Here is a 24,526-nt window from a genome sequence, read left to right on the forward strand (position 1 = left end):
GTTGTCGAGTTTCATTGCAAGACAGCTCCCTTTGAATCGGGCCGTCATTCGTGCCTGACGCTTTTGTCCCAAGCCATGGGTACCTCGAAAAAGTAGTGACATCGCGAATTGTGAACTCCTACCGCCCAGTGCTGACATCATGTGCTATGATTGTCGGAGGCAAATGCAGGGCATGCGTACGACAGGCTTCATTTCATCCAGCTTGGCTTCGAGACATCTGAGCCACCCTTCTCCCATGGCTTTCTCCTTTTCTCTGCCTGGCTTTCTGATGACTGGCCCTCCAATACAGTGTCTGGAATGTCCTTAATTCCTGGTATAGGCTTCCCCTCGGCGATCAACTCGCAAATCTCGGCAAATGAAGCTGGCTTGGGCGCGTCTCCTAGTCCACCAGCTCCAGTCTGCTGTTGTGGCTGTGGCTGCTCCTGCTCTGCCAGTGGCTCGTTTCCCAAATTGGTTGTTGGTGCAAGGTCTTGGGTACCCTGATTCCGATTCTCGACCCACCGTTTATAGCCTTCAAAGTCCACCTGAGTTCCAGATTTACGGGCATGATAGTAGCACTTAGCGCGTAGTGTGAGATGCTCCAGCTGTGCTTGGTCTTGGACAGACCCCAGAATCGCTTTCATGCCTCCTTGAAATTCCTGGTCATCATCCCATGGATACTCGTCCAGCTGATGGAATAGATAGGCAGAGTCAAGTGAGTCTGTTGCAGCGGCCATGGCTGCGGAGTTTCTGACTGCGTATTGCTGGCGATAACCACACTACTAGGAGCCAGTTAAGTTCCTGTGGCGTGTCTGGACTGCTATCGGCTATCGGCCTTCACTTCCACCCGCAAGTGACGTTGGCAGCCGAATCCCAGTATTTATTTGCCTGAGACACAGGTCCGCTTGGCGCTCAAAGCGCGCGTTTCTGAGCGACCTTTGATGGCGGGCGCACCAGCGGGCACGGACACTCTGGCTCCAGCTCGCGGTAGCATCAACACCCGCGCCAGCTCTGTTCGATACCGCTCACTGCCACCAATCTCGCTCTCCCAACCACTCTCCTCTTCACCTCCATCTTTCTCTCGTCGGAGTTCGCGCAAGATGTCGGAATACATTGGGTGGGTATCTAGCCACAGTACCCTCCCAAAACCCGGGTCATACTGACCACACTGTGCTACAGGTCCCGCATCTCGCTCATCTCCAAGTCCGATATCAAGTATGTCGGCACCTTGCATGAAATCAACAGCGAATCCTCTACCATCGCCCTCGAGAATGTTACCTCCTACGGTACCGAGGGTCGCCGTGGCGACCCTTCCCAAGAGCTCCCTGGCTCTGACCAGATCTACGAGTACATCGTCTTCCGCGGCAGTGATGTGAAAGAGCTGTCAATGGTCGAGGCACCGAAGGAGAACCAGCCGCCGGCGATGCCGAATGATCCTGCCATCATGGGAGTACGTGCGAATCTCCCCCAATCCCACCAGCGACAAGCGCAATGGCTTTCAAGATGAAGTATTCTTGGATGTAAACACATTACTCTTCTGAGAGCGCAAAAACAATGCGGATAACTCCTTGTTGCCTTCCTCCTGATCAATCCATATGCGCGTTGCGTTGGAGGGTTATTGGCGAAAGCTGGACATGTGACTAACAAGCATTTCAGTCGACGCGCCCTCCCCAGCAGCAGCAACCTCAGCAGCCGAATCAGCAGCAATTTCGCAACCAGCCGGGCCAGCAACCCCCGTATCCTCCCTACGGTTTTCCTCCTGGACCTCCCCCTCCTTTCCAGCAGCAGTCTCGCTTCCAGGGCCCTGGCGGACCTCACGGGTTCCCAGGCACCCCAGGTGCTGTTCCCGGATATGGCATGGGCTTTGCGCCGCCGCCTCCTGGCTATGGCATGCCGCCGCCGTATGGACCTCCCGGTCAAGGTTTCCCGCCGCCTCCTCCCGGCGCGTTTTCTCCGAACAACCAGCCTATGCCGATTGGGCCACCTGGCCAGCAGAGACCCCCTCAGATGCAAGGCGCTACCCCCGGACCCGTTGGAAGTGGAAGCAAGCAGGGTACACCGCAGCCGGCGTCTGCTCAAGCGCCCCAGCCGCCGCCCGTCCAGGCCAACATGAAGCCTGTTGAAATGTCCACCACTCCTGCTCCTCCGTCCGCGGTCCCTGCCACCGGTCCTCCGCCGCCGGTCGAATCGAAGCCTTCGCCCGCTGCAGCAACTGCGCCCTCTGCCCCTGCACAGGCTCCTCACCAGACTGCTGCTAAGAAGGCAGCGAACAGTCGCGTTGCCTTGCCTCTTGCGCCTAATGCCGCATCGAAGCCCGCTGTCCCCAAGCAAGCTGCAGCCGGCGGGCAAGCTGCACCTGCACCTGCCGCCCAGCCCCAGTCTTACGCCGATGCCACGCACGCCGCTACTGCCGCCGTCGCTGCCGCTATGGCGAAGCTTGGTCCTGCGTCTCAGCAGCAGCAACAGGCCGGAGGAACCCTGGATAACCTGACTCAGAAAGTAAACCAGATGAGGGTGCATGACGCCCCTGCTCGTGGTCGCGGACGTGGCCGCGGCCGCGGTGGCCCTGCTGGTGGAAGGCGTGAAAGCGCGCACAAGCCCATGGAGGTCCCGACGGAAGACTACGATTTCGAAAGCGCCAATGCGAAGTTCAACAAGCAGGATCTCATTAAGGAGCAGATTGCTACCGGCTCTCCGGTCACCAGCCCCCAGAATGGCGACACTCCGGATCCGATTGCCAACGGCCACACCGAGTCTGAGGAAGTCGTCATCCCCGCGAAGCCTGGCGCCGAGAAGGGTTACGACAAGCAGTCTTCCTTCTTCGACAACATTAGCAGCGATCTCAAGGATCGCATGGATGCGCAGGGCGAGAGCGTCGACGGACGCGCTATGCGCCGTGAGGAGCGCAACAAGAACGTTGATACTTTTGGTCAGGGCTCTGTGGATAACGGCTACCGTGGCGGTTTCCGCGGCCGTGGCAGAGGCGGTCGTGGCTACGGTCGCGGTGGTCCTCGTGGTGGCTACCGCGGCGGCTTTGACCCCAGGGGTGCCCCGAGGGGACGCGGCCGCGGCGGTCCCAACGAGATGACCACGGCCTAGACGGCCCGCATATATTGTCTGTTCTCAGGCTCTGAGCGATTTTGAGGGATGATCGGCGTCCTGGATTCACGCTGCGGCTGGTGGGTTCTTTGAATGATACTTTTCATGACGAAAGCTCGCTGCGAGCAGATTATACGCGTGCACGAATGGGATCGAAAACGTGGAAGGGAATGGTGATGGAAGTGTATAGTAAGCCGTCCGCCAGGCCAGGCGGGTGTTACGAAAGCAATTCTTGATTGTGGTTGTTTTGCTACAACCATTTGCATGCACAATTACTTCTTTGCTTGTCACTCATGGTAGTCTCTCAATTCTTTGTTTGACTCGATCTTTTCCCCTTTCCCTTCATGATGGACGTCTTCGCTGGTATCGATGGCCGCACTCTGTTCTGGCTGCTTCGCATGTCTAGGCCGACCGAGAGTGCTGCTTTCAACCTCTCTACGAGACGCCTGCGGATTTTCAGTCGAGTGCAGGAGTCTTCGTACGATACCCATCCTCGCCAGTCCTCACGCACCACCTATAAGAGCAGAAGACCTCGCGCCCCGCCATTTTCTCTTCCAAACACCACTCTACCCATTCTTTCACACTTGCCGGCCCATCCGGGAGCCTCGGTCCCTCGATGTAATTCAGCGGGATGGTGATACAGGGCATGGTGCTGTATGGAGCAGCACTGCAGATGTTGGCGTTGTACAAAGCACGACTCGAGGCATCGAGCTTGCTGAAGAATCCCGATCGCGCGAGGGAGAAATCTAAACCTATGACTTCGACGATGACTTTCTGGACTCTGCCCGCAAGGGCGGCGGCCTTCAAAGTTCTGGCGTACGAATGCCTCAGCGCTTTAGAGGTCCGTAGTAGTGAGTGGATGTGAAGACCAACGGCATTTCGTCGGCTGTGTGAGGTTGCGGGCTGGATTCGGGGTTTCTACCCATTGCTGTAGGTACGAGGATGATCTTTGCGGTGTCTTTAGTGCACGATTCGAATATCTTCGAGAGAAGCTCTTCCGGTAGGCTTGGTAGGTAGCAACGACCGAGAGCGTTGAGTTCCGTTCGGCTACTTGTGCTGATTGTTCCACAAGTCGGTTCGACGGTGAAATTCCATTCGTGTGTTCTCTTGTTCAATCCGGAGCGGAACATGTGATTTGCGATTGCGATTGGTGGCGCCATGAAGGTATTAGTTGCAATAGTCTGATGTGTGCAGCGCTGGTTGTGTGCTGGGAGACGCATATCAGTACCGCGTTATTGATGCGGATCTCGAGGCGAAAGTAGAACCATTCAGTCATGGCGACGGAAACAGGAAGTCGCAGCTGGCTGCTTAGGCGAAAACATAGAGCGCGGAGTGAAGTGAAGTTGGAGATGAAGGTGAAACTAGGTCTAACCGGGTTCAGATATGTTGTACATTCGCTGAATCTTCTTAAATACATCGAATGGACGTCACTGCTTATTCGTGATCCCATTGGATACGCCAGTCCACACTCAGAATATTCTGGGGTTGTGGTCATGCAACGATAAGTTCAATCAAGAACAACCCTCAAATGACGGATCACTTTGTCCTGACTGAGCTGTGCTCTCATGTTGTAAACGGCTGATCGGAGCTCGAACTGCAGATACCGGGGGCCAAGTAAGTACTTGAGACCGGCCCCAGACTGATGCCACTCTTTGGGAAGCGGATGTTGTTCGGAGTTGCTGCTCAGAGGCTTGATGACATCCGGGAATTGCTTCGCGCTTCAAGTCTTTCCATTTAGAAAATGGCGAGAGCAGTCGAATGTGAACGAATGTCGCTGACTCCGACGAGACGATCAGTCTGCTGGGCGCTGATTCGAGGACAGTGGCTGGCGCCCACACCGTGCAGGCAAGGCGCGTACTAACCTTGTCCAACGGCAGCCCTTAACGTCCAAAGAATCCACCAAACAGTTTTCCTCCAGCTCCACCACTGCCTTGCCTCGCAGCCTCTGTCTCAATCCACTTCTTCAAAAACGCCCTGTTCTTCAAGTCGTCCAACCTCGACACTTTGGTCTCCATCTGCGGCTCCTGTCGATCGAAAGCCAGCAAGGTCGGGATCGAGTTGATCATATATCGCATAGGGATTCCACCGACACCACCTAGATCGGGGCTATCCATTTCGACCTCAACAAATGAAACCCCACCTTCTTCCTCTCCAATGCCATCCTTCTCCACGAGATCCCTGATCAATGGCGAGACGACCTTGCAGGAGCTGCACCAGTTCGTTTTCCAGAGTGTCAGGAGCGGTGTGCGACTACTCGCAGACATGAGGAGGAGTGTCTGGAGCTCATCTTCGGAGCGAACGGGAGCTGGGAATATGCGGTTCTTCGCTTGCGACGCGCTTGTGGATGAGAACTGGCGGGACGCAAATCTTGGGGGCGAGTTGCGCAGCAGCCTTGTTGAAACAGAAATTGGCGTCATTGCGGTGAGTGGATCCGGCCGGTATTTTAAGTAGCGACAATGTGCGAGTGAAGGAACAGGAGTAAACAGAAGTGTGATGTCCTTGTCCTGCTTGGAAGGAGGAATGACGTCGTGCGAAAGTCAAAGTTGAGGCCAGAAGCCGAGGCCGAAAAAGGTGAATGCGAGAAGGGCCTCTATGCATGGTCATGTATATACGATTGCAATATCATTGATTCGTCCAAAAGCATTATACATATAAATCTCGACTCAAGATCGCGCCTTCGACTCGCCCATCAATTCCCGCAGGCCTTCCATGCGGTAGTCCTCTACGACCGTCTCCCAATCCTTCTCCAGCAATCCATACGTCTCATCGTCGTACTTCTCAGGCTTGCGTGGGTTCAAAGCCCAGTAACCGAAGTCCGCGTCGACGTCGCGCAGAATGCGCATGAGGTGATTCCAATAATGAAGATCGCCTTCGCTTGCGGAATGGGGCGCCCCGAACTCGCCTACCCACACAGGAGCGGTGTTGGAGCGAAGCAGATAAGCCCAGTTGCATTCCATATCGTGAGCGAAGGAAGGATAAGGGCGCTTGTGGTACGGTACTAAAGATGACCATCCTGACCAAGAGTAGACGTGGCTACTGTATACAACTCGGTCTGGGACTGAGAGTTTGATGGGTCGGGTGCGAGCCCCAGAGCAGTCGTTGGCCGAGCTGACGCCTTCGACGAACATGAGCCAGTTTGGCTGCATGGCTAGGAGAGCCTCGGACGCTTTCTCTGCAGCAGACGCCCACATTGACCATGTCATCGTACCCCAGAGACCGCGGGGCTCGTTGCGTAAGTCTGCGCCGATCACAAGAGGATTGTCTATGAAGAGCTCCATGACCGTTTTCCAATTGTCGATCCAGGACTCAGTAGTCTGCCGGACCTTGCAAATCGGCCCGTAGTGACTGTTCTTCCAGCTTGAGTCGCAAAGGTTCATGCCATCACACCACGCAGCATTCGTGATGTGATTGTTGGGAATGACCGCGATGCCTTCATCGGTCATGGCTTTGACACAAGCAGCGTAGACATCAAGTGCACGAGGGCCTCGAGCTTCGTCATCCAGCCTAGTTTGATCAATCCCTGGTGTTCCACCATAGCGCTCGAGCAGGTCGAGATTTGCTTGAAGATGTTTCGGGTCAATGACTGGGTTGTCGATTACCATTTGATCTGAGTACGGGAACCGGACGCTGTTGAAGCCCATTCTCCTGATAGTCTTGGCTATGTCTGATCGATGCTTGATGTCCAAGCCCATTGGTACGAAGAAGATGTCGCTCGCGCCATACCAGTTCACTGAAGCGAGCTTGAATCGTTTCCCATCGGCATCTACGATATGTCTACCCGCGGTTTGCAATGGCGGAGTGAAATTGAAGTCGGCTTTCGTAATGTCGCCGAGCGGAGCCTCTACGGCGTATGGATATCGGGCTATCGCAGGAGGCATCATCTTGAACCCTAAAAAGATCGCAAATATGAACAGAATGAGTAAGCCGAGTCTGCGCGGTTTCCGAACCGCAACCATGTCTTATTAGACTTCAATGGGTCGAATTTATGATGTCAGAGTGAACGTACGGACATGAACAGGCCACGAGCAAAAGAAGAGAAGAAAGCAATCAAATGCAAAAGAGGGGTATCATGATAGGCAAAGAATCAGAATGCGAAAGAGATAGCCGGTAAGCACATTGGCGCATCCGCAGGAGTCCGGTGTTTGTGGACTCGATTCCTCCGAGCCAAGAGGCACCCTGTACGTACCCGGCTGAGGTCACGCGACAAAATGCCCGACGCGGCCGGATGAAGATGCGCCTCAGCAATTGAGTGGAAACGCTCGTCAAATGTAGAGAACTGTCTTGGAGCTACTGCTGGAAGTAGCTCCGCACAATCCGAGCCCTCCCACGCTGCATCCTGACGATTATTCCTGTTTCTAATGTTTGCCTAGGTGAGGAGGCATCACGTAGGGCTTCGGCAGACGGTTGCGATGTGCGTCCCGAGCCGCCGTTCCTGCGTCCCACCAACTCGGTACCAGAGCTACGCCTACATGTAGATGCCGTCATTTTGACGACGACGACCTGAACGCATCATTGACAACAACGACGTTGTGATTCGATGAATTTGAATATCAAGCGTGCATAATGTGGAGTTTGTCTTCTATGATTGTAGATATAGGTTTTGAGGAGGTCGTTTTACTTCCACAGTCTGCTCGCTCTTCATCATACAAATATTATATCTCTAGAGGCCTAGAAGCGATATCGTCTAATTGACCAATCTATCAAAATGGAGGCCGTCAAGAAATCAATGGTCGAGAACCTTGGTCAACCTTTCCACAGCCTTGCTACCGGCGACCAAGCGTTCTCTCTAGAACAAGTACCCGATCTCAGCGGCAAGGTTGCCGTCCTGACTGGTGGAAGCCAAGGCATCGGATACGGGTGCACTCACACCCTTCTTTCGCACAAGATCACCAAACTCTTCGTCCTCTCTCAGTCTGAGGAGAAGGTCGAAGACGCTCTTGATGGTCTTGAGAAAGAACTCGGCGCTACCGCCCGCAAAGCCGTTGTCTGGAAGCAATGCGATCTCTCAGACTGGCAGCGTACCTCGACGGTGGCCGCGGAAATCTCCAAGGAAACGGATCGTCTGGACATTCTGATCAACAATGCTGGACGTGGTATCATGACCCAGCAGTTTGCGCCCACCAATGGTATCGACGCACACATGGCGGCGAACCATTTCGGTCACACGATTCTGACCGCTCATCTCCTGCCTCTGCTCAAGAAAACCGCCGACAGCGGCAACAAAGTCCGCATCGTCAACTTGGCTTCGAGCCTTCATGAAATGGCCCCTAAAGAGACAGCTTTCAAAGACTTGGACGAGCTGCAGAAGAACTACGGCCCGGAGGCACAGTACGGCCGCTCCAAGCTTGCCGTTCTGCTTCACGCCAAATACCTTGCCCGCCATCTGACCTCTGAGCACCCTAATATCCTCGCGAACGCAGTCCACCCGGGAGTTGTCGACTCAGCTCAGACTAATGAGCACATTCATGAGCCATACCCGCTGCTGGGCTACGGTATGAGTGTTGGTCTGAAGCCGTTCCGCAAGAGTGCGCTTGACGGGTGTGTCAGCACAATGTATGCCGCAACCACGTGCCCAGACAGTGGCCTGTACAGTATGTTCTTAGTTTTCGACTTATTAAGGAGGCCTCGAAGCTAACACAACTCGCAGTTGCGCCACCCAAGATTACCGAGCCAGGCAGCGACAAAGCGAACGACATGGAGCTTGCCGAACAACTGATGAAGTTGACCAAAGAGATCGTCGACGAGAAGACGCATGCCACGGAGAAGGGTTGCCCCATGCATGCGGCATCGTAACAATCCGGTTACCCTAGCCTTGGGGAGAAGAAGCATCGAGAGTAATGAGTCCATGAGGACATAGAAACATGACGCTATGTATTTCCGTATGAGCTAAAATTGAAAAGCGGTCTTTCACTCCGTTCTCTGTGCAGATGTTGGCCGACTTGTTGTTTTACCGTGGTCGTCGACCGCAGACTCTTTATCCGACACGGCCACAGACTCGGCAGAAGGACGTCTCGACGGCTCAGCACTCTTCTCAGCTCTCGATTTCTCAATGTCATCTTGAACAGCAGGTGTCATCGTCCCGGGTGTCTCTTCCTCGCGGATTAAACCATGGTCCTTGATAAAGACACAAAGGCCAAGGCACACAGCAGTCAAGGGTGCGCAGAAAATGAAGACGGCTCTGCTAGCATCCGCGTAAGCATTGGCGATTGCGGTTTGGTCTGCGACGTCAAAGGTCGATAAATCGGGAGCCGCGAATGTGCTGTTAGCAACGTACGACAAACGCCCCGGAAGAGAGCTTCGCAGTGTATTGGCGAGGATGGCGGAGGAGACGGCCAATCCGACCGCGCCACCCGAGCTGCGCAAGAAGTTACGGTTCGACGTGACCACAGCTCTCTGAACCTTTGGCGTGTGTGCTTGCAATGCCACGAGTGTTGGCTGGAAGACTTGGCCGGTGCCGCATCCTATAAGAAACAAGAAGAAGCAGACCCAGCCTATGTTCAGACCCCGGTCTGCCATAATGAGTAAGCCAGATCCGATCAGCCAAACCCCGAAGCCTCCCCAAATGATGATGCCGTAGCGGTTGAAGTATGTCATGCTCAGCCCTGCTAAGGTAGACGAAATAGCTTGAGTCACTACAACCGGAAGCAGAAGCGCCGCAGAGACTAGGGGCGTGTATCCTTTGACGTTTTGGAAGCTGTTATTATCGTTAGCACGCAGGCATTACAAAGGCGCGAAAAAATTAGCTGTACTTACTAAAGCGGAAGGAAGTAAAGGTAAGAATAATAACTTGCGCCCAAGAAGAAACTCTGGGCCAACATTGCGGCAACCGTAGGAATGTTGAACATGTCAAGTGGCATGATAGGCAATCGAGCCCATTTCCACTCGACAAGGATAAATGCGATGAAGCAAACTCCTCCAACGCACAGCATCGCTATGACTTCAGCCGAGTCCCAAGGTGTTCCTTCGTGCCCACCCTCCGAGATTGGAATGAGTAGCAAGATCACAGCCGCAGTACCAGTAAACAGGCCAAGGAAATCAATCTTGCCAATCGTCTCCTTCCAATTGAGAGCGGGCATGTTTGATGGAAGGTAGAGGGAGCTGAGTACAACGACGATCATGATGAGTGGTGCCAGCAAGTAAAACAAGCCCCTCCATGTCGTGTGGATGGCGAAAGCGGATGCGATCAGAGGTCCGATGGCATTGCCTAGGCCAACCATGGAACCCAAGATACCTTGATACTTGCCTCTGTCTTGTAGGGTCACAACATCGCTGACGATCATCATCGTCAAGCTTGTAATTCCGCCGTTCGCTACACCAGCTAGGCCACGGAAGATATACAGCATCGTCGAGTTGACGCTCAATCCACATGCTAGATCGCTGAGGCTCAGCAAAAGCAATGCTGAGACAAGAATGTTCTTCCGCCCAAAGAGATCCGACAATCGCCCATAGAGAACTTGGAACACCGTGTTCGCAATCAGGGCAGATGTTCCAGCCCATGAAATCGATGCCTGGGCATTGAGGTCACGGGCAATGGGTGGCAGGATGACACCGATGCCATTTTGATCGATGAAGCAGACCAGTAGGCAAAGCGACAGTAAGGCAAAGACGAAGATGATGTTCTTCTTGTCGAGCAGCTGTGTTTGATCGTGAAGAGTGCTTTCAAGATTGCCTGATTGACGACCCATGGCTGTCGGGTGAACGTTGCAGCCCTAACACCAGCGTTCGGACAAGGCTGGAGAAGAAGCCGGCACCATAAGACTGGCCAAGCCCAAACGGCAGGTCTCAATTTGGCCTATCCAGATTTCGATCGACTATAGTAGAAGTAAATGGAGCGTGTAGTAGCGGTGCTAGCCGATCGAGACTGGCTGAAAAGCAAACGACGGCGAGTAGGCTTAGGCAAGGCGAGTAACAAAGTATTAATGCAATGGACCTTACAGGCTTCGTAGGGCCTCCCGACTCGAATGAAGATCCAGATAACAACATTTTCGGTATCGGACCTTAGCCGCTCCAAGTAGGCGCGTCAAAGCCGAAGAATTGCGTGCCGACTTTTCCGAGTCTAGCAATCTTGACTTGCCATGCTTGCTGCACGAGCCATGCAGGCCATGCAAGATGTCGCGTGCTGTCGAGCCGCTCCGGTACCGGCGCCATCCTGCAGATAATTGTATGTTAACGCCGACGAGGTATCCGATCAAGGCGCTGATGCGTGAGGGGAAGAACACCGACCGAGAAGCCCTCGTGGCAGCCATGCTGGGAAGACGTTTTGGTGGAGACGCCTTTTGGGGCAGAAACTCAAAAGCCGGCTTTCGATGCCTTCGGCACCCTTTCCAGATGTTCCAGAATTTCGCGTGACGAGACGGCGTAGATGGAATTGCCACTGCTGATATTCTGCGGCGCAGTGACAACAATCAATAGGCAGGGTTGGACTCGAAATATCTCTCATATACAGCACCTGAAAAGCGCGATAGCATCGCCAGACCTTTCTCTGATCATCTGACCATGGCAATGGCGGGGCTTCGTGAGATGGGCCGTCATCGTGCTACAGTACATGCTCAAAACCCTCCGATAACGGTATATAATTACATCCACCAACGCCTCGCTAAAACAAAAAGACCGACTGACACCTGATCCGAAGTCGGAGGCACCTAGTTGTTTGGCACCGTGAAGAGTGACGGTTTCATGTTGAGCTTGCACAGTTTTGCAACACATCCAGCCAATTGAAGGTATGTCTGCATGCCCTCAAGAATACGCATGTGCGTGAAGCCTATCTCGCGGACGAATTCGAGCTTTGTGTGCTCACTGAGGGATGGAATAGTCTTCGTGACCTTGAACATGCTGCTGATGATGTCGTGAGACGAGTAACCAAGAGTCCTGGAAGAACGGGTTAGCGATGCTATGATTGTGCTCCGTGGCGTTCTTGAAGCTTACCAGAGGTCCTTGAGAATGTCGAGGGCTTCATCAATCTTTTGATCCTGGCACGCCTTGATCATTGCCTGGACCTTGACCGGATGCGGGCTGTCGACCACGCGGAAAACGTTATCGCCGCTCACAAGTCCGAAACCAGCTGCTGTAGATTGCAAGTTGTTGATAGCTTGACGCATATCTCCCTCCGCGCTGAACACAAGTGCAGCTATACCGTCGTCGCTGTATTGTACATCCTCAGCTTTGCAAATCTGATACAGCCTCTTCACCACTTGAGCGTCGGTCAAGCGCGAATACCGCAGGATGGCACAGCGCGACTGCAGCGGCTCTATAATCTTGTTCGACTGGTTGCACGCAAATGCAAATCGTGTTGTGCCCGAATAGATTTCCATTGTTCTCCTCAAGGCCTGTTGTGCGCCGCTTGTCATGCTGTCTGCCTCGTCGAGAATGACAATCTTTTGTCGGCCGGCTGGCAGTGTAACCTTCTTTTGCGCGAAACCCTTGATCCTGTTCCTCACCACATCAATACCTCGCTCGTCGGACGCATTTAGCTCCAACACAGCTTCTTTGTATGCATCACCCAAAAGCTGACGCGCAAGGCACAGGACTGAAGTTGTCTTGCCGATACCAGGCATGCCGCTGATGATCACATGGGGCATGTTACCATCTTTGGCGATGATCTTCAAGCGCTCGACTGTTTCTGTGTTGCCGACGATATCATCTAGGAACACGGGACGGTATTTCTCTACCCTAACATGTTGTGAGCATGGATTCGACAAGGAAGCTAAAGGTGCCTTACCATGGGAGCTCATAGTTCGAGGGCGCCCCTTGTGCGCTGGCTTTGACACCATTGCTTTCGGCATCTTTCGAGGATTCAGCGCGTGCCATGCTGTGCAAAATTTATTGATTGCTGTCGTCGGGGATGTGTTGTCAAAAGTGTCAATCTAGCTCGCGGCTACATGTCCCAGTCCGGCTTCAGAAGTTCGTGTCGCAACGCGACTTTCGAAGCGCGATGTCACGTGATGTGTCATCACACCTCCTGTGCCGAGCATTCTTGATGGAGACGTACCTCTCCATCAAGGGCGAGACACATACTGACATTTGGTAGTCATCGTGTCTTGTACTTTATTTCCTCATACGCGTAGCTTGCTTGCAAGTCTTTGTTCCGTCGCTCCGTGAGCTGCTCTTTCCAACACTTTCGACTTCCTGGACCAGCAACATCCAGAGAGACAGCACGATCCAAAGTCCTGTGACCAATAAGGCCACGGCATTTAGAGACCAAATGCGATCATAGCGTGATCTTAGCAGGATGTTCTCTGTCCAGCGTTATGTGCTGTATCTGGCATTAGCAGCATGCGCTCTATTCACGATCAGCTACTTCCGCACTGACTTTTTGTCGAGTCGCTACAATGCCCATATATCAGCCGGGCAACTTGGCTCAAAACCACAGCACTTAGCAGTCAATCCGGGCGGCGGGCCTTTCCAGTGGCGAACAGTTTTAACCAACTATCCGGCCAAGAGCCTAACGCCACTACCCACGGCGAAACCCTTGAAGTTGCCCAAGGTTCAGCATGAATTCCTTCCGGAAACCCAAGAGCATGCCTCAAAGCGAAAAGAACGGCAAGCGGCAGTCCGCAGCACTTTTGAGCGCTCCTGGAAAGCCTACCGTCAACATGCCTGGATGCACGACGAGCTGGCACCCATTTCTGGCAGCACCAAGGACGGCTTCGGCGGGTGGGCAGCCAGCCTAGTAGACAATCTGGATAACCTCTGGATTATGGGATTCAAGACGGAGTTCGAAAGTGCACTGTCTGCGGCCATGAGTATCGACCTTGGCTCTGCGACGATTGACTCCGTCAACGTGTTCGAGACCACTATCAGACATCTTGGAGGCTTCTTGTCTGCATACGACTTGAGTGAAGATGAAAGATGTCTACACAAAGCCATCGAATTTGGTGACATGCTGTAAGTCAAACGAACCTGTGCCCCCGATCGTTCTCAGTGGACAGGGCAACGCTAAATCTTACTCCTTGCCGCACAGATACAAAGCATTTGACACGCCCAACCGTATGCCAGTTACAAGGTGGCGGCTCCAAGACGCAATGACGAGTAGGTCAATTGCTGACAACGTCGTTTTGGTTGCCGAGCTTGGCTCTTTTACAATGGAGTTCACCCGTCTTTCGATGCTTACTGGAGATCCCAAGTGGTACGATGCAGTCGATCGGATCACTAGGCTGTTTGCAGAGCAGCAGAGCAGGACTCACCTCCCAGGCATGTGGCCTGTCGTCGTCGATGCGAGAACACCAGATCTCACAAAAGATACCTGGTTCACACTTGGAGCGATGGCAGACTCAGTCTACGAGGTATTTTCACGCCCTCGCCCCGCTCTGAAATGGCAACTACTGATCACTGTCTTAGTATTTTCCCAAGATGCAAGGCCTCCTCGGCGGCGTCGAAGCAGTCTACAGGAAATTGTACGAGGGCAGCATGGCAGCAGCAATCAAACACACCCTGTACCGCCCCATGGTCCCCGACGAAGCCGACATCCTCATTGCAGGCGGCGCCCGAGCCCAGGCAAGCACCGGGCCTGTCCTCGATGCGCGAGGCGAGCACCTGGTTTGTTTCGCAGGTGGTATGTTCGCACTCGGTGGCAAAATTTTCGACATGCCCGAGCACGTCGAGATCGGGCGTAAGCTCACCGACGGCTGCATCTGGAGCTACAGAGCCCTCCCGCTGGGTGTCATGCCTGAAGTCTTCCAGATGATTCCGTGCGAAGATCGGGCGAGCTGCAAGTGGAATGAGACTATGTGGCGCGAGGAAGTGTCCAAGCACCAGCCTATGGGTATGCCCTTTGACAGATACATCAAAGAACATGCCCGCCTTCCCAAGGGATTCGCCCAGATCAGCGACCCGCGCTACATCCTGCGGCCCGAAGCCATCGAGTCCGTCTTCATCCTGTACCGCATCACAGGCGAGCAGAAATACCAAGACGCTGCGTGGGACATGTTCACAGCCATCATTAAGTCTTCAGAAACAAAGCTTGCCAATGCTGCTCTGGCCGATATTACTTACACGCAGGAACAGCTGGACAGAGATAATGTCAACATCAAGATGGACAGCATGGAGAGTTTCTGGATGGCGGAGACACTGAAGTACTTTTACCTCATTTTTAGTGACTCTAGCGTCGTGAGCTTGGATGAGTGGGTTTTCAACACTGAAGCGCATCCATTCAGAAGGAATGTGGCCCTTTGAGAAAGTCACGTTGCGGCTGCAATCAGTGCAAGCAATTCAATAGGTTCGCCCGATAGTAATGTAACTTTGAGCTCAACTTCTCAAATCTCGATCGGGTCTTTTAGCTAAAGGCATTCGAGCTCACGTTCCAAAGATCGTCAAAGAAGCCCATAGCCAGCGTGCCTTCTACGCCTTTCCAAAGCATGTCTGAATTTGCAACAACAAAATCTGGTACTCCAGCTCCAGTCAAGGTAGGAACAAGCCGAGCCGCGATGCTCAAGCTTTGCTTGTCCACGCCCCAGACCACGAGCTCGAGCCTCTCGTTTGGCAGCGGGCGTAGGAATATCGCGGCCAGTCCTTTGCTACGTGAGGGGTACGTATGCGTTGTGCCTTGTGCGTCTTTGAGCTCGATACGGTCTTTGTGGAGGGAGATCGCTTGTTTGACAGCCGCAGCCTGACCAAATCGATGTTGGACGTCTTCACCGACCGAGACACTGATTACGTTGCCAGTGCTGTCGTTGATCGCATGAGATGCGTTCGAAGCCATCTCTGTGTCCGCACTGAAGTACTGGCACAGATTTCTGGAGATCTGCAGGGCGGTATGTTTAACGCCTTCATGGTCTTCAGAAGGTGATGAAAGGATTTGAATTGTACTCCGTGTGCGCAATACGGCATCAATTGCGCCCGATTGTCGGCCACGCCGGCTGTCATCTCGGACGGTCTTAGAAATCCATGTACCATCGCGCCGCCGTTCCAGAACGAGATCACCGAAGCCGCCGGTAAGACCCGAGTTCACTCGCTTGTCATCAACGAACAAGGTCTTGCAGCTCTTCAGACCTTCTGACAACTGCAATGAACGTACGTTGCTCGTAAACAGACTGCAGGTCGTTCCTTGTGATTGTAACGTGAAATCAACTCTACCCAGCTGGCCAGGAGTTATGAGCCCCAGAATCTTCACTCCGTTTTTAGAGCCTGTGTCTCCAGGGTCCGCGGAGACTATCGTGAAGTTGCTGGACTTGCTGCTGCCGCCTCTTTTCTTTTCGGATGCGTTTAGTTGTGCCTGGAAGAACTCGGCCAGATGTGGGGTGGTCATTACACCGTCCCAATAGTGTGGCTTTCCCTCCATTTCGAAGTACGTGCTGTGGGCGTCACTCTGATCCAACAGTTGGTGCATCAGCCTTGAGTGGTACGCAGGCACGTTGTCATCTGCGCTTCCATGCTGCTGCAAGATCGGGATGCCCTTTGCATTCTCCAAGAGAAGCTCGTGCCGGTAATCGCTCAGACTTGCCTGTACGATCGAAGCTTTCCTTGCATCTGCGGTGCGCCAAAACTCGTAGGGCACGTAGTTCTGGATGCTAGAGTATCCGCTCAGTGGCGCGGCCGCAAACACCTTATCCGGATGGTGCGTGAGGAAATACCATGTACCTTGGCCACCATTTGAGTGGCCGGATACCAGCCACCGATCGATATCGACGCCAGGGCCTTCCCACGAATGTTGCTCGATCCACTTGAGAATCGCGCTGATTGCAGCCTCGACGTCGGTGTAACCCCAATTGTGCCAATCGTCGCCACTCCATGGAGTCACTCCTGTTGGGAAGAGAACCCAGGCACACAGGTCCGGCAACGGATCAAGACCATGCCTGACTTGATCACTGTCTGCCTCAAGACCAGCACCGTGAAGAGCCAATAGAATCGGCAACTTTCCGTCTGGTGAATTACAGGTCTCGATCGCCTTCAGCGACGGAGGCCTCAGAATGGCGTAGGACACCATTCCACCTGGGTGGAAATAAGTCAGCTTCTGCGGATCATGTATGCTCGATACCAGTTTCGGCAATCCGGACACATGAAGAGTGCGCTCGCCCTTTTCTCCAGAAACTAACGAGTAGCTGAACTCAACATCAATGTGTGGAAGTGAAATCCCAGGGATGCACATGATCTGAAATGCTACAGGACGAGTTTGACCTGGTGCAATCTCAATCGATGCCTGCAGAGCCAGTCGCACCTCACAGATATTGCGCATTGAATCCTGCGGTTGGGCACTTCGAAGGACGAGTTTGACCTGGTGCAATCTCAATCGATGCCTGCAGAGCCAGTCGCACCTCACAGATATTGCGCATTGAATCCTGCGGTTGGGCACTTCGAATGACGACCTTCTCTTGCAGATTATTCCGGATCATGGCAGAAGCAAGGTCACTAGCGAGGACATCGTTGGCACCGTCGATTCGGTCTGCAATGACGATATTTCCAACGGCTTGCACATCCCCTCGAGATGCTTGCAAGTCGATTCTTACGTTGATAGCCGGGTTGGTGGTGATACCGCCCATAGATCGAACATCTCTCACGAGACGAACGTCTATGCGGTGAATGCCAGGTTCAAGATGCAGCACTGCAGCGGCTTTGCCATACCCATAGAAATCGCCGCCAAAGTAGTGAACACCATCTATCCAGTATTCGAGTACGTTTTCAACATCGAGAGCCAATGCTATGGTGCTTTCTCGCTCCACAATGATCTCGCCTCTGGCCCATGCTTGCCACTGCAGAGCAGCCCAGCCGTATACCTGCTGGAGGAATGCCCAATCAACGTCAGGGTATTGAACAGTCAACTCCACGCTGGCGGAGTTTGTGCTCGGATCTCCCAGCTTGGCTGTGGCGTTGGACCAGAAGACTGATGCATTTGCAGGCAAAGAGCTGGGGAAGTGGGAATCGCGGTCACGTTCAAAGGCTCTGAAGCCGCCATGTTGTTCCAATGGATCCGCGCCCCAAATGGCTTCCCGAGTGCCGATCTGAAAGGGACCTAGTATCTGCCATTCTTCGGAGAAAGCGAGGGTTGTGAATTCAGGTGGAGCTCGAGAGGAAGGCGGAGGCGACAGGCCCAAACATGCCTGTGCGGCCCGGGCGTACTGCAGCGCATACCTCAAGACGAGGTGCATTGTGAACGACGGCCCATATTGGCACGCTCAACAAATCGATGTATGTAGGATACGGTCACTCCGCACAACCGGACAATTGTGCTTGCAAGACCGCATCCCTGCTCTTCGCTCGTAGATGACGACGCCATGGGCCCGCTAGCCGTCCCACGTGGGACGAGGAGGCAGGAAGCCCGAAAGCTTGATGATGCGAGAAGCGGCCTCTGCGGCGTTGATTGCGCGCAAACCTAGTTGCAAGGTCGCGACTCTCCTGTGCGCACTTTGCTACGATACATCCGACGATACTGTACATGATTGAACGTCGACCATGTACGCCACCAGATAGAACACAAGGCGCCATTGTACGACCAACCAACCCCCAATCTGCGGCGGGACCCGAGGACACGAGACACCACGACACACGTTCACACTTGCCGGAGCCCGGAACTCGCGATTCAGCTGCGCATTGCGATGGACAGATAAGACAATAGCTTACATAGCGACAAACACACCAACAGCATGGTGCCACACTCAACGACAAATCAAGCCCGGCGACGCTCGTCTGCAAGCCCCAACCCCAACGGCACGTTCAAGTTCCCAGACCTATCGCACGATGCATTCGACGAGGACACATTCGAGGAAGGCTCAAGAGATGGGACACCGAAACCGCTGCCAATGGGCCTGCCGCACGGCTTACATTCGAGTGAGCGGTGGCCTGCAAGGAGAGCCTCGAATGCGAACAATTGGAATTCATGGACAAACGGGACTTCGGGTAAGACCCGACACGGCAGACAGAAGAGCTTGAGCGAGGCGATTCAGACAGTGCGAGGACGGAAAGCGAGCATAAGTGAAAATGCTCATGTAATTGCGGACTCACTCAAGGCTCCCGTGAGCTGGAAGCTCATCATCCTCTGCGGTGTCTGGTACTCGACCTCGATCATGACGAACGCATCTTCGAAGGCTATCTTGACTGCCTTGCCCAAACCAGTCACCCTCACGATTGTACAATTCCTTCTCGTGTCCTTCTGGTGCCTCTTCCTGTCTTGGCTGGCCAAACGGAATCGCTCAATACGAGAAGCCGCCCCTTTCCTCAAGAACGGCATTCGAAAGCCGAGCAAAGAGATCATTGTCGCAACTCTACCCTTGACGGCCTTCCAAATTGGCGGCCACATTCTGAATTCCGACGCTATGTCTAAAATCCCGGTCTCGCTGGTGCATACTATCAAGGGTTTGAGCCCGTTGATGACGGTTTTCGCCTATCGCATCTTCTTCGACATCCGCTACAGTGTACCAACATACCTTTCACTCATCCCGCTAACTGCCGGTGTCATCATGGCGTGCGCGGCAAGCACGACGACAAACTTCTTCGGCCTCCTCAATGCCTTTGGCTCGGCAGTACTGTTCGTCACGCAGAACATTGTGAGCAAGAAGATATTCAACGAGGCGGCCAAAGCTGAAGCAGATGGCACGCCTGCTGGCCGACGCAAACCGGACAAGCTCAATCTGCTCTGCTACTCCAGCGCCTTGGCGTTTTTGTGCACCGCTCCTATCTGGCTCTTCAGCGAAGGATGGGCGCTAGCGAAAGACTACTATCAAGACGCTTCTATTACCCTTCGCGAGAAGCCCGGCTCGCTGGATCACGGAGCCTTGGCAGCCGAGTTCGTCTTCAACGGTACCTTCCATTTCGCTCAATCACTGGTTGCATTCGTCCTCCTCGGCATGACCAGCCCGGTCACGTATTCTGTCGCTTCGCTCATGAAGCGCGTGGCAGTCATCATCTTCGCTATCGTATGGTTCGGCAACCCGATGACCTACATCCAAGGCGCGGGCTTCGCTCTCACCTTCCTGGGCCTCTACCTCTACGACCGCACATCAGAAACCGACAAAGCCGACAAGCGCGCCCGGGTAATGGGCGAGTCGAAGCAGCCGCTGCTTCCCATCAACGTCGGCGACGAGAAGAAGAACGATCCGGCGCCGCCAATGTACACGAACAGCCCTGTGGCTGTGGAAGACGGCGGCCGAATGTACGGGCCCGCGAGCGGGTTCGCTAACGGCGACCTGGGACCGGGAAGGGCGAGATCTGGGAGCAGACCTAGTCCTGTGCCGAATGGGGCCCCCTACTCTCTGCCCCCGGGGACGAAAGCGGAAGAGACGTGGCGGCAGAACGACGTGGGCACTTCGGCGCAGGGCGTCGGTGTACGATAGACGCTTCTTTGTAGGTATAGGTAGCAATTACGTTGTTAATACGCCAGTTGGAATGCATCACGAGACCAAAGTCATCTGTTTGAGAACGTAAGTCATGCGGCCTTGCGACTCAATGATCGTCTGGACAGTGGATTCTGCGATTGCGCAAAGCCCGATTGCTGGATGTACGTGCACGCGTTCTAGGCCTCGTTCCCCTGTCGACGAGCATCGTGCAGGTCCGCGCTCCCCCCACGGGCGTCAAGATTCGGTCATATGCGTTCGTTGATGTGCTTCTCAAACACCATTTTATCGTGGAAGATGAGACGTCTGCTGAATGTGGGGTAGCGAAAGCCTATGTAGACACGGTGGAAAGGCAAAATGCCATGCGCCAAGTGGCATATTCGTAGTAGAATGAACACTGACGAGCGCCGCATGGGATAAATTGCATCACGCCCGAGGTGCCAGCAGCGGATCCTGCCGAGGCGGTACGTGCTAGTGAAGGGGAGGAAGTGTGGGCGTCGTGGGAGAGACAGCTTGGAGGGACATCGCCGCCGCCGCGTGACGTGACTTGACACCCTGTCATTGTGTGCCGCTCCGGGTGGCTGCCACACAATTCCGGAAACCTGCAGCATCCCGCTCTCGAGGGTCATACCATGGCCACGCTCTCCCCCAACGGCGATACTCGCCGCCCCGTCACCACCAACCGCTCGCCAACCGCCCCCACCGTCCTCACCATGAACGGCCACTTCGGCGCCGTCGGCGACAATCCGACCAAGGAGTCCTTCGAGCATGGCATCCAGGTCATCGACGAGGACAAGGTCTTCAACCCGGCCTTGCCCTCGTATTTGCAGCTGGAGCAGGTTACGAGGTCTGGCTTTAATTACCACTTGATCTCGGTGTTTGGTAGCCAGAGCACCGGTAAGAGCACACTGCTCAACACATTGTTCGGCACGCAGTTTGGTGTCATGAGCGAGCAGGAAAGGCGCCAGACTACGAAAGGTATTTGGATGAGTAAGAACAAGAGGGAACATATTGAGACTGCGCCTGGGCAGAAGATGGCGGAGAACATTCTTGTTATGGACGTCGAGGGTACAGACGGAAGGGAACGAGGCGAGGATCAGGACTTCGAGCGCAAGAGTGCACTTTTCGCGCTTGCCACCAGCGAGGTCTTGATTGTGAATATCTGGGAGCACCAAGTTGGTCTGTACCAGGGCGCAAACATGGGCCTGCTCAAGACCGTGTTCGAAGTCAACCTGCAGCTTTTCCTGAAGGATGCGAAGAGCGTCCCCCGAAGCTTGCTATTCTTCGTGATCAGAGACCACCTCGGAACCACGCCTTTGGACAATTTGAAGAACACATTGCTCCAAGATCTCTCGCGCATTTGGTCGTCCCTCTCGAAGCCTCCTGGCCTCGAGAAGAGCAAAATCGACGACTACTTCGACTTCGCCTTCGTCGCCCTGCCGCACAAGATTCTCCAGCCCGAGAAGTTCCAGGCCGAGGTGCAGAAGCTCGGCCTGCGTTTCAGGGAAGGTTTCAAAGACCCGAAGAGGGCCGGCTTGGTCGACGAGTCCACCGAGGCGATCCTCCTCCCCGAGTACCACCGCAGAATCCCCGCCGACGGCTTCCCCATGTACGCGCAGGGCATCTGGGAACAGATCGATAGCAACAAGGATCTGGACCTCCCTACGCAGCAAGAGCTTCTCGCGCAATTCCGATGCGACGAGATTGCGAAGGAGGTGCTCGTGGCTTTCGACGCCATTGTTACACCCCTGGAGGAGCAACAAGCGACGGCCGTTGCTGCGGGCACACCTACTATCCTTGCATCTCTGGGCCAGGCTATCGCTGGAGCACGCAAAGCGGTTCTGGCCGATTTCGAGACCGAGGCGAGCCGGTACCACAAGGGCGTGTTCAAGGCGAAGCAGGGCGAGCTTGCCAGCAAAGTCGATGGCAGACTCAAGGCTCTCTACCAAGGCCAGCTCAGTGCAGCTCACAAGAGCGGCGTCCACGAGTTCAGCGAGGCAGTCACACTTGCGGTCAAGGCTGGGCAGAAGAAGGGGGGAAGCTACGATTTCTACAAGATTGTCTCTACCGAGAAGCAGAAGTCGCTGGAGAAGTTCGAGAAGGAGGCGAAATCCTCGCGCATCGAGGGCACGCCGTGGAGCGATTACACCCAGCAGCTCAACCTTTATCGCAAGGAGTTGGATGAGGTTAGCACTAGACTGCGCAAGGATGAGATGCGTCGCTTGGCCACGAGATCTGAGCGCTGGGTTCGTTCGCGACTCGGCGAGCTCGTGGGCTTGGAGTTCAACAAGCTTGGTTCCGGGCGTGGTGGCTCAGGAGCTCCAGCTGAAGGCGAGAAGCCTGCCACTGAGAAAGACCTGTGGGACCGCATCTGGGGTGTTTTCACCGAGACTGTCTCGCACGCAGAGACTCGCTTCACGGACCGCGCACGCAGCTTCGACGCTAGCCCTGACGAGGTTGAAGTCGGCCTTTGGCGCCTGCGAAGGAAGTCCTGGGGTGCTCTGCGCGACAAGATCGACGAAGAGGTCATGGAAGGCAACCTCATGCTTAAGCTCCGCGAAAACTTCGAAGACAAATTCCGCTACGACGAGGAGGGTGTGCCGCGCATCTGGAGGCCGACGGACGACATCGAGGGTCTTTACACGAAGGCGCGTGAGAGCACTCTCGAGCTCATCCCTCTGCTTTCTCGCTTCCGGATGATAAGCACATCCGCGCCGCCGCCTCTCGATGCTTGGATTGGCGCGCCGCCACAGAACATTACCGCTGCGGATGAGGAGGATTTGAACCCGATCGGAGGCGTCGATGAGGAGGAGGGCAAGACCCTGGAAGAGGAGATGACCGTCCTTGGCGATGCGAAGCGCCAGGATCTCGCCACAAGGTTCAAGAAGACGGCTGATGGTGTCTACGTTGAGGCCAAGCGAAGTGCCATTGGTGGTGTCGCCCAGGTGCCGCTCTACTTCTACGGCCTTCTGCTGGCATTGGGATGGAACGAGATTGTTACCGGTAAGAAACCAAGCTCCTGTGTTCCACTCAATCCCCCTTTTAGCATTACTAACAAATTTCTGCTAGTCCTTCGCAACCCTGTGTATTTCATCTTCTTGATTCTCGCGGGTGTCGCCGCCTACGTTACCTACACGCTCAACCTCTGGGGGCCGATCCTGCGAATGACGAACGCAGCCAGCTCACAAGGTCTGGAGATCTTCAAGGAGAAGCTGCGGGAGTTCCTCGAGTCCACCGACACCGGCAGGCAGGCGGTTGGTATGTCGGCGAAAGGATCGTACAGGTAAGCTGGATCGTTAGCTCAGTTGTTCGTGGATCGCAATACTGATATCTCCTTCTAGCATGGACACACTGAACAGCAACGGCACGACCAAGACAAAGGCCTCAGCCAAGGACGATGACGACGTTGATGAGATTTAAGCGAGCATTAAGCATTCACAAGCGGATACCTATTTGTGTAGTCGAGGTTTGTATACAAGTGACAGACAGAATTCAACGGCAAATCCATTCTCTCACCGATTCGTTTCCCCGTCACATCTTCCTCCTGCTTGATTTCTTTTTTCTCCTTTTCGTCCACCATGCTCTCATCGTACAACGTGTCGTCCAAGCTTATTGCCTCCTGGTCTCTTGTCGGAACCGGGCCAGACTCAGCTTGAGCGATCTCATCGACTTGATCGGTGCGTCGAGTAAACCTGCGTGCGTGACAGCACCAGATGCTTCCTTGCAAGAAAGTAAGCAGCCATAGCACCATGCTGAGCAAGTCGAAAGCGATCGCAGCTTTCATGCCATCCGCTGACTTCACTTCGTCTTCCGCAGCCAAAGCACTGCTACCATCCAGATATGTACTCCCATAAACACCTGCCAGCGCAGCCCAAAGCACACACAGGACAAGGTCCCAGAGAACCCACGCCGCCCGCTTGACCGTCACAAAGCAGTGGAAGCCGACGGTCATCACAGACAGGATGCCGACGACCTGCGCGTAGATTTCGTTCGTGATAGGCGTGTAGTCGCGGTTGCTTCGGTAGTTCAGTTCGCTGCCGTAGATGCCGATGACGATGATTGCGCTCGAGAATTGGATCGTTCGAAGAGTTGCGCGCGCCATGATGCCCGTGTAGCCGCCTTCGTGCCAGTATTGCTGCAGTGATGCACGCTTTGGGTTCGGCGTCTTGGGCGTCATGTTTTGGTTG

The 24,526-nt window shown here is 54.3% G+C and overlaps 12 protein-coding genes across 12 annotated transcripts; 5 read left to right on the forward strand and 7 right to left on the reverse strand.

Annotated features, from left to right (window-relative positions):
• Positions 1-188: 188 nt before the first annotated feature.
• On the reverse strand, positions 189-716 carry WHR41_03441 (uncharacterized protein; the record flags this gene model as incomplete). The annotated part of the gene is made up of 1 exon (XM_069372047.1): positions 189-716. One exon carries the CDS (start codon positions 714-716, stop codon positions 189-191), a length of 528 nt encoding a protein of 175 aa, XP_069230770.1.
• Positions 717-999: 283 nt separating this feature from the next.
• On the forward strand, positions 1,000-3,078 carry WHR41_03442 (uncharacterized protein; the record flags this gene model as incomplete). The annotated part of the gene is made up of 3 exons (XM_069372048.1): positions 1,000-1,096; positions 1,159-1,429; positions 1,636-3,078. The coding sequence occupies exons 1-3, from the start codon at positions 1,080-1,082 to the stop codon at positions 3,076-3,078; spliced, it is 1,731 nt and encodes a 576-aa protein (XP_069230792.1). The 5' UTR covers positions 1,000-1,079.
• A 1,880-nt stretch (positions 3,079-4,958) lies between these two features.
• Positions 4,959-5,495, reverse strand: WHR41_03443 (uncharacterized protein; the record flags this gene model as incomplete). The annotated part of the gene is made up of 1 exon (XM_069372049.1): positions 4,959-5,495. The coding sequence occupies one exon, from the start codon at positions 5,493-5,495 to the stop codon at positions 4,959-4,961; it is 537 nt and encodes a 178-aa protein (XP_069230791.1).
• Positions 5,496-5,741: 246 nt separating this feature from the next.
• WHR41_03444 (uncharacterized protein) lies at positions 5,742-6,959 on the reverse strand (the record flags this gene model as incomplete). The annotated part of the gene is made up of 1 exon (XM_069372050.1): positions 5,742-6,959. One exon carries the CDS (start codon positions 6,957-6,959, stop codon positions 5,742-5,744), a length of 1,218 nt encoding a protein of 405 aa, XP_069230769.1.
• Positions 6,960-7,645: 686 nt separating this feature from the next.
• On the forward strand, positions 7,646-8,993 carry WHR41_03445 (uncharacterized protein). Its single transcript, XM_069372051.1, has 2 exons — positions 7,646-8,669; positions 8,726-8,993. The coding sequence occupies exons 1-2, from the start codon at positions 7,784-7,786 to the stop codon at positions 8,869-8,871; spliced, it is 1,032 nt and encodes a 343-aa protein (XP_069230756.1). The 5' UTR covers positions 7,646-7,783; the 3' UTR covers positions 8,872-8,993.
• Positions 8,986-10,763, reverse strand: WHR41_03446 (uncharacterized protein; the record flags this gene model as incomplete). Its single annotated transcript, XM_069372052.1, has 2 exons — positions 8,986-9,772; positions 9,832-10,763. The coding sequence occupies 2 exons, from the start codon at positions 10,761-10,763 to the stop codon at positions 8,986-8,988; spliced, it is 1,719 nt and encodes a 572-aa protein (XP_069230755.1).
• Positions 10,764-11,480: 717 nt separating this feature from the next.
• rfc4 (Replication factor C subunit 4) lies at positions 11,481-12,948 on the reverse strand. Its single transcript, XM_069372053.1, has 3 exons — positions 12,797-12,948; positions 12,004-12,747; positions 11,481-11,946 (listed from the first exon to the last, which is right to left on the reverse strand). Exons 1-3 carry the CDS (start codon positions 12,883-12,885, stop codon positions 11,721-11,723), a joined length of 1,059 nt encoding a protein of 352 aa, XP_069230754.1. The 5' UTR covers positions 12,886-12,948; the 3' UTR covers positions 11,481-11,720.
• Positions 12,949-13,056: 108 nt separating this feature from the next.
• On the forward strand, positions 13,057-15,334 carry WHR41_03448 (uncharacterized protein). Its single transcript, XM_069372054.1, has 3 exons — positions 13,057-13,962; positions 14,039-14,360; positions 14,416-15,334. The coding sequence occupies exons 1-3, from the start codon at positions 13,307-13,309 to the stop codon at positions 15,247-15,249; spliced, it is 1,812 nt and encodes a 603-aa protein (XP_069230753.1). The 5' UTR covers positions 13,057-13,306; the 3' UTR covers positions 15,250-15,334.
• Positions 15,335-15,349: 15 nt separating this feature from the next.
• Positions 15,350-18,158, reverse strand: WHR41_03449 (uncharacterized protein; the record flags this gene model as incomplete). The annotated part of the gene is made up of 2 exons (XM_069372055.1): positions 15,350-17,004; positions 17,288-18,158. The coding sequence occupies 2 exons, from the start codon at positions 18,156-18,158 to the stop codon at positions 15,350-15,352; spliced, it is 2,526 nt and encodes an 841-aa protein (XP_069230752.1).
• A 495-nt stretch (positions 18,159-18,653) lies between these two features.
• Positions 18,654-20,339, forward strand: WHR41_03450 (uncharacterized protein; the record flags this gene model as incomplete). Its single annotated transcript, XM_069372056.1, has 1 exon — positions 18,654-20,339. The coding sequence occupies one exon, from the start codon at positions 18,654-18,656 to the stop codon at positions 20,337-20,339; it is 1,686 nt and encodes a 561-aa protein (XP_069230908.1).
• Positions 20,340-20,971: 632 nt separating this feature from the next.
• SEY1 lies at positions 20,972-23,858 on the forward strand (the record flags this gene model as incomplete). The annotated part of the gene is made up of 3 exons (XM_069372057.1): positions 20,972-23,342; positions 23,409-23,622; positions 23,681-23,858. 3 exons carry the CDS (start codon positions 20,972-20,974, stop codon positions 23,757-23,759), a joined length of 2,664 nt encoding a protein of 887 aa, XP_069230909.1. The 3' UTR covers positions 23,760-23,858.
• Positions 23,767-24,516, reverse strand: WHR41_03452 (uncharacterized protein; the record flags this gene model as incomplete). The annotated part of the gene is made up of 1 exon (XM_069372058.1): positions 23,767-24,516. One exon carries the CDS (start codon positions 24,514-24,516, stop codon positions 23,767-23,769), a length of 750 nt encoding a protein of 249 aa, XP_069230910.1.
• Positions 24,517-24,526: the final 10 nt, after the last annotated feature.

Source organism: Cladosporium halotolerans (assembly GCF_011745625.1).
Source record: "Cladosporium halotolerans strain TM138-S3 chromosome Unknown Sca9, whole genome shotgun sequence".
NCBI classification, from domain to species: Eukaryota; Fungi; Ascomycota; class Dothideomycetes; order Cladosporiales; family Cladosporiaceae; genus Cladosporium; species Cladosporium halotolerans.

Bases quoted from the DNA above. Each gene is read 5' to 3' on its own strand.
- WHR41_03448 (XM_069372054.1), top strand. From the start codon at position 13,307: ATGTTCTCTGTCCAGCGTTATGTGCTGTATCTGGCATTAGCAGCATGC. The intron at 13,963-14,038 runs GTAAGTCAAACG...CTTGCCGCACAG, and splicing joins ATCGAATTTGGTGACATGCT to ATACAAAGCATTTGACACGC. The intron at 14,361-14,415 runs GTATTTTCACGC...TCACTGTCTTAG, and splicing joins TGGCAGACTCAGTCTACGAG to TATTTTCCCAAGATGCAAGG.
- WHR41_03445 (XM_069372051.1), top strand. From the start codon at position 7,784: ATGGAGGCCGTCAAGAAATCAATGGTCGAGAACCTTGGTCAACCTTTC. The intron at 8,670-8,725 runs GTATGTTCTTAG...CACAACTCGCAG, and splicing joins CCCAGACAGTGGCCTGTACA to TTGCGCCACCCAAGATTACC.
- rfc4 (XM_069372053.1), bottom strand. From the start codon at position 12,885: ATGGCACGCGCTGAATCCTCGAAAGATGCCGAAAGCAATGGTGTCAAA. The intron at 12,748-12,796 runs GTAAGGCACCTT...ACAACATGTTAG, and splicing joins TCGAACTATGAGCTCCCATG to GGTAGAGAAATACCGTCCCG. The intron at 11,947-12,003 runs GTAAGCTTCAAG...CCGTTCTTCCAG, and splicing joins GACATTCTCAAGGACCTCTG to GACTCTTGGTTACTCGTCTC.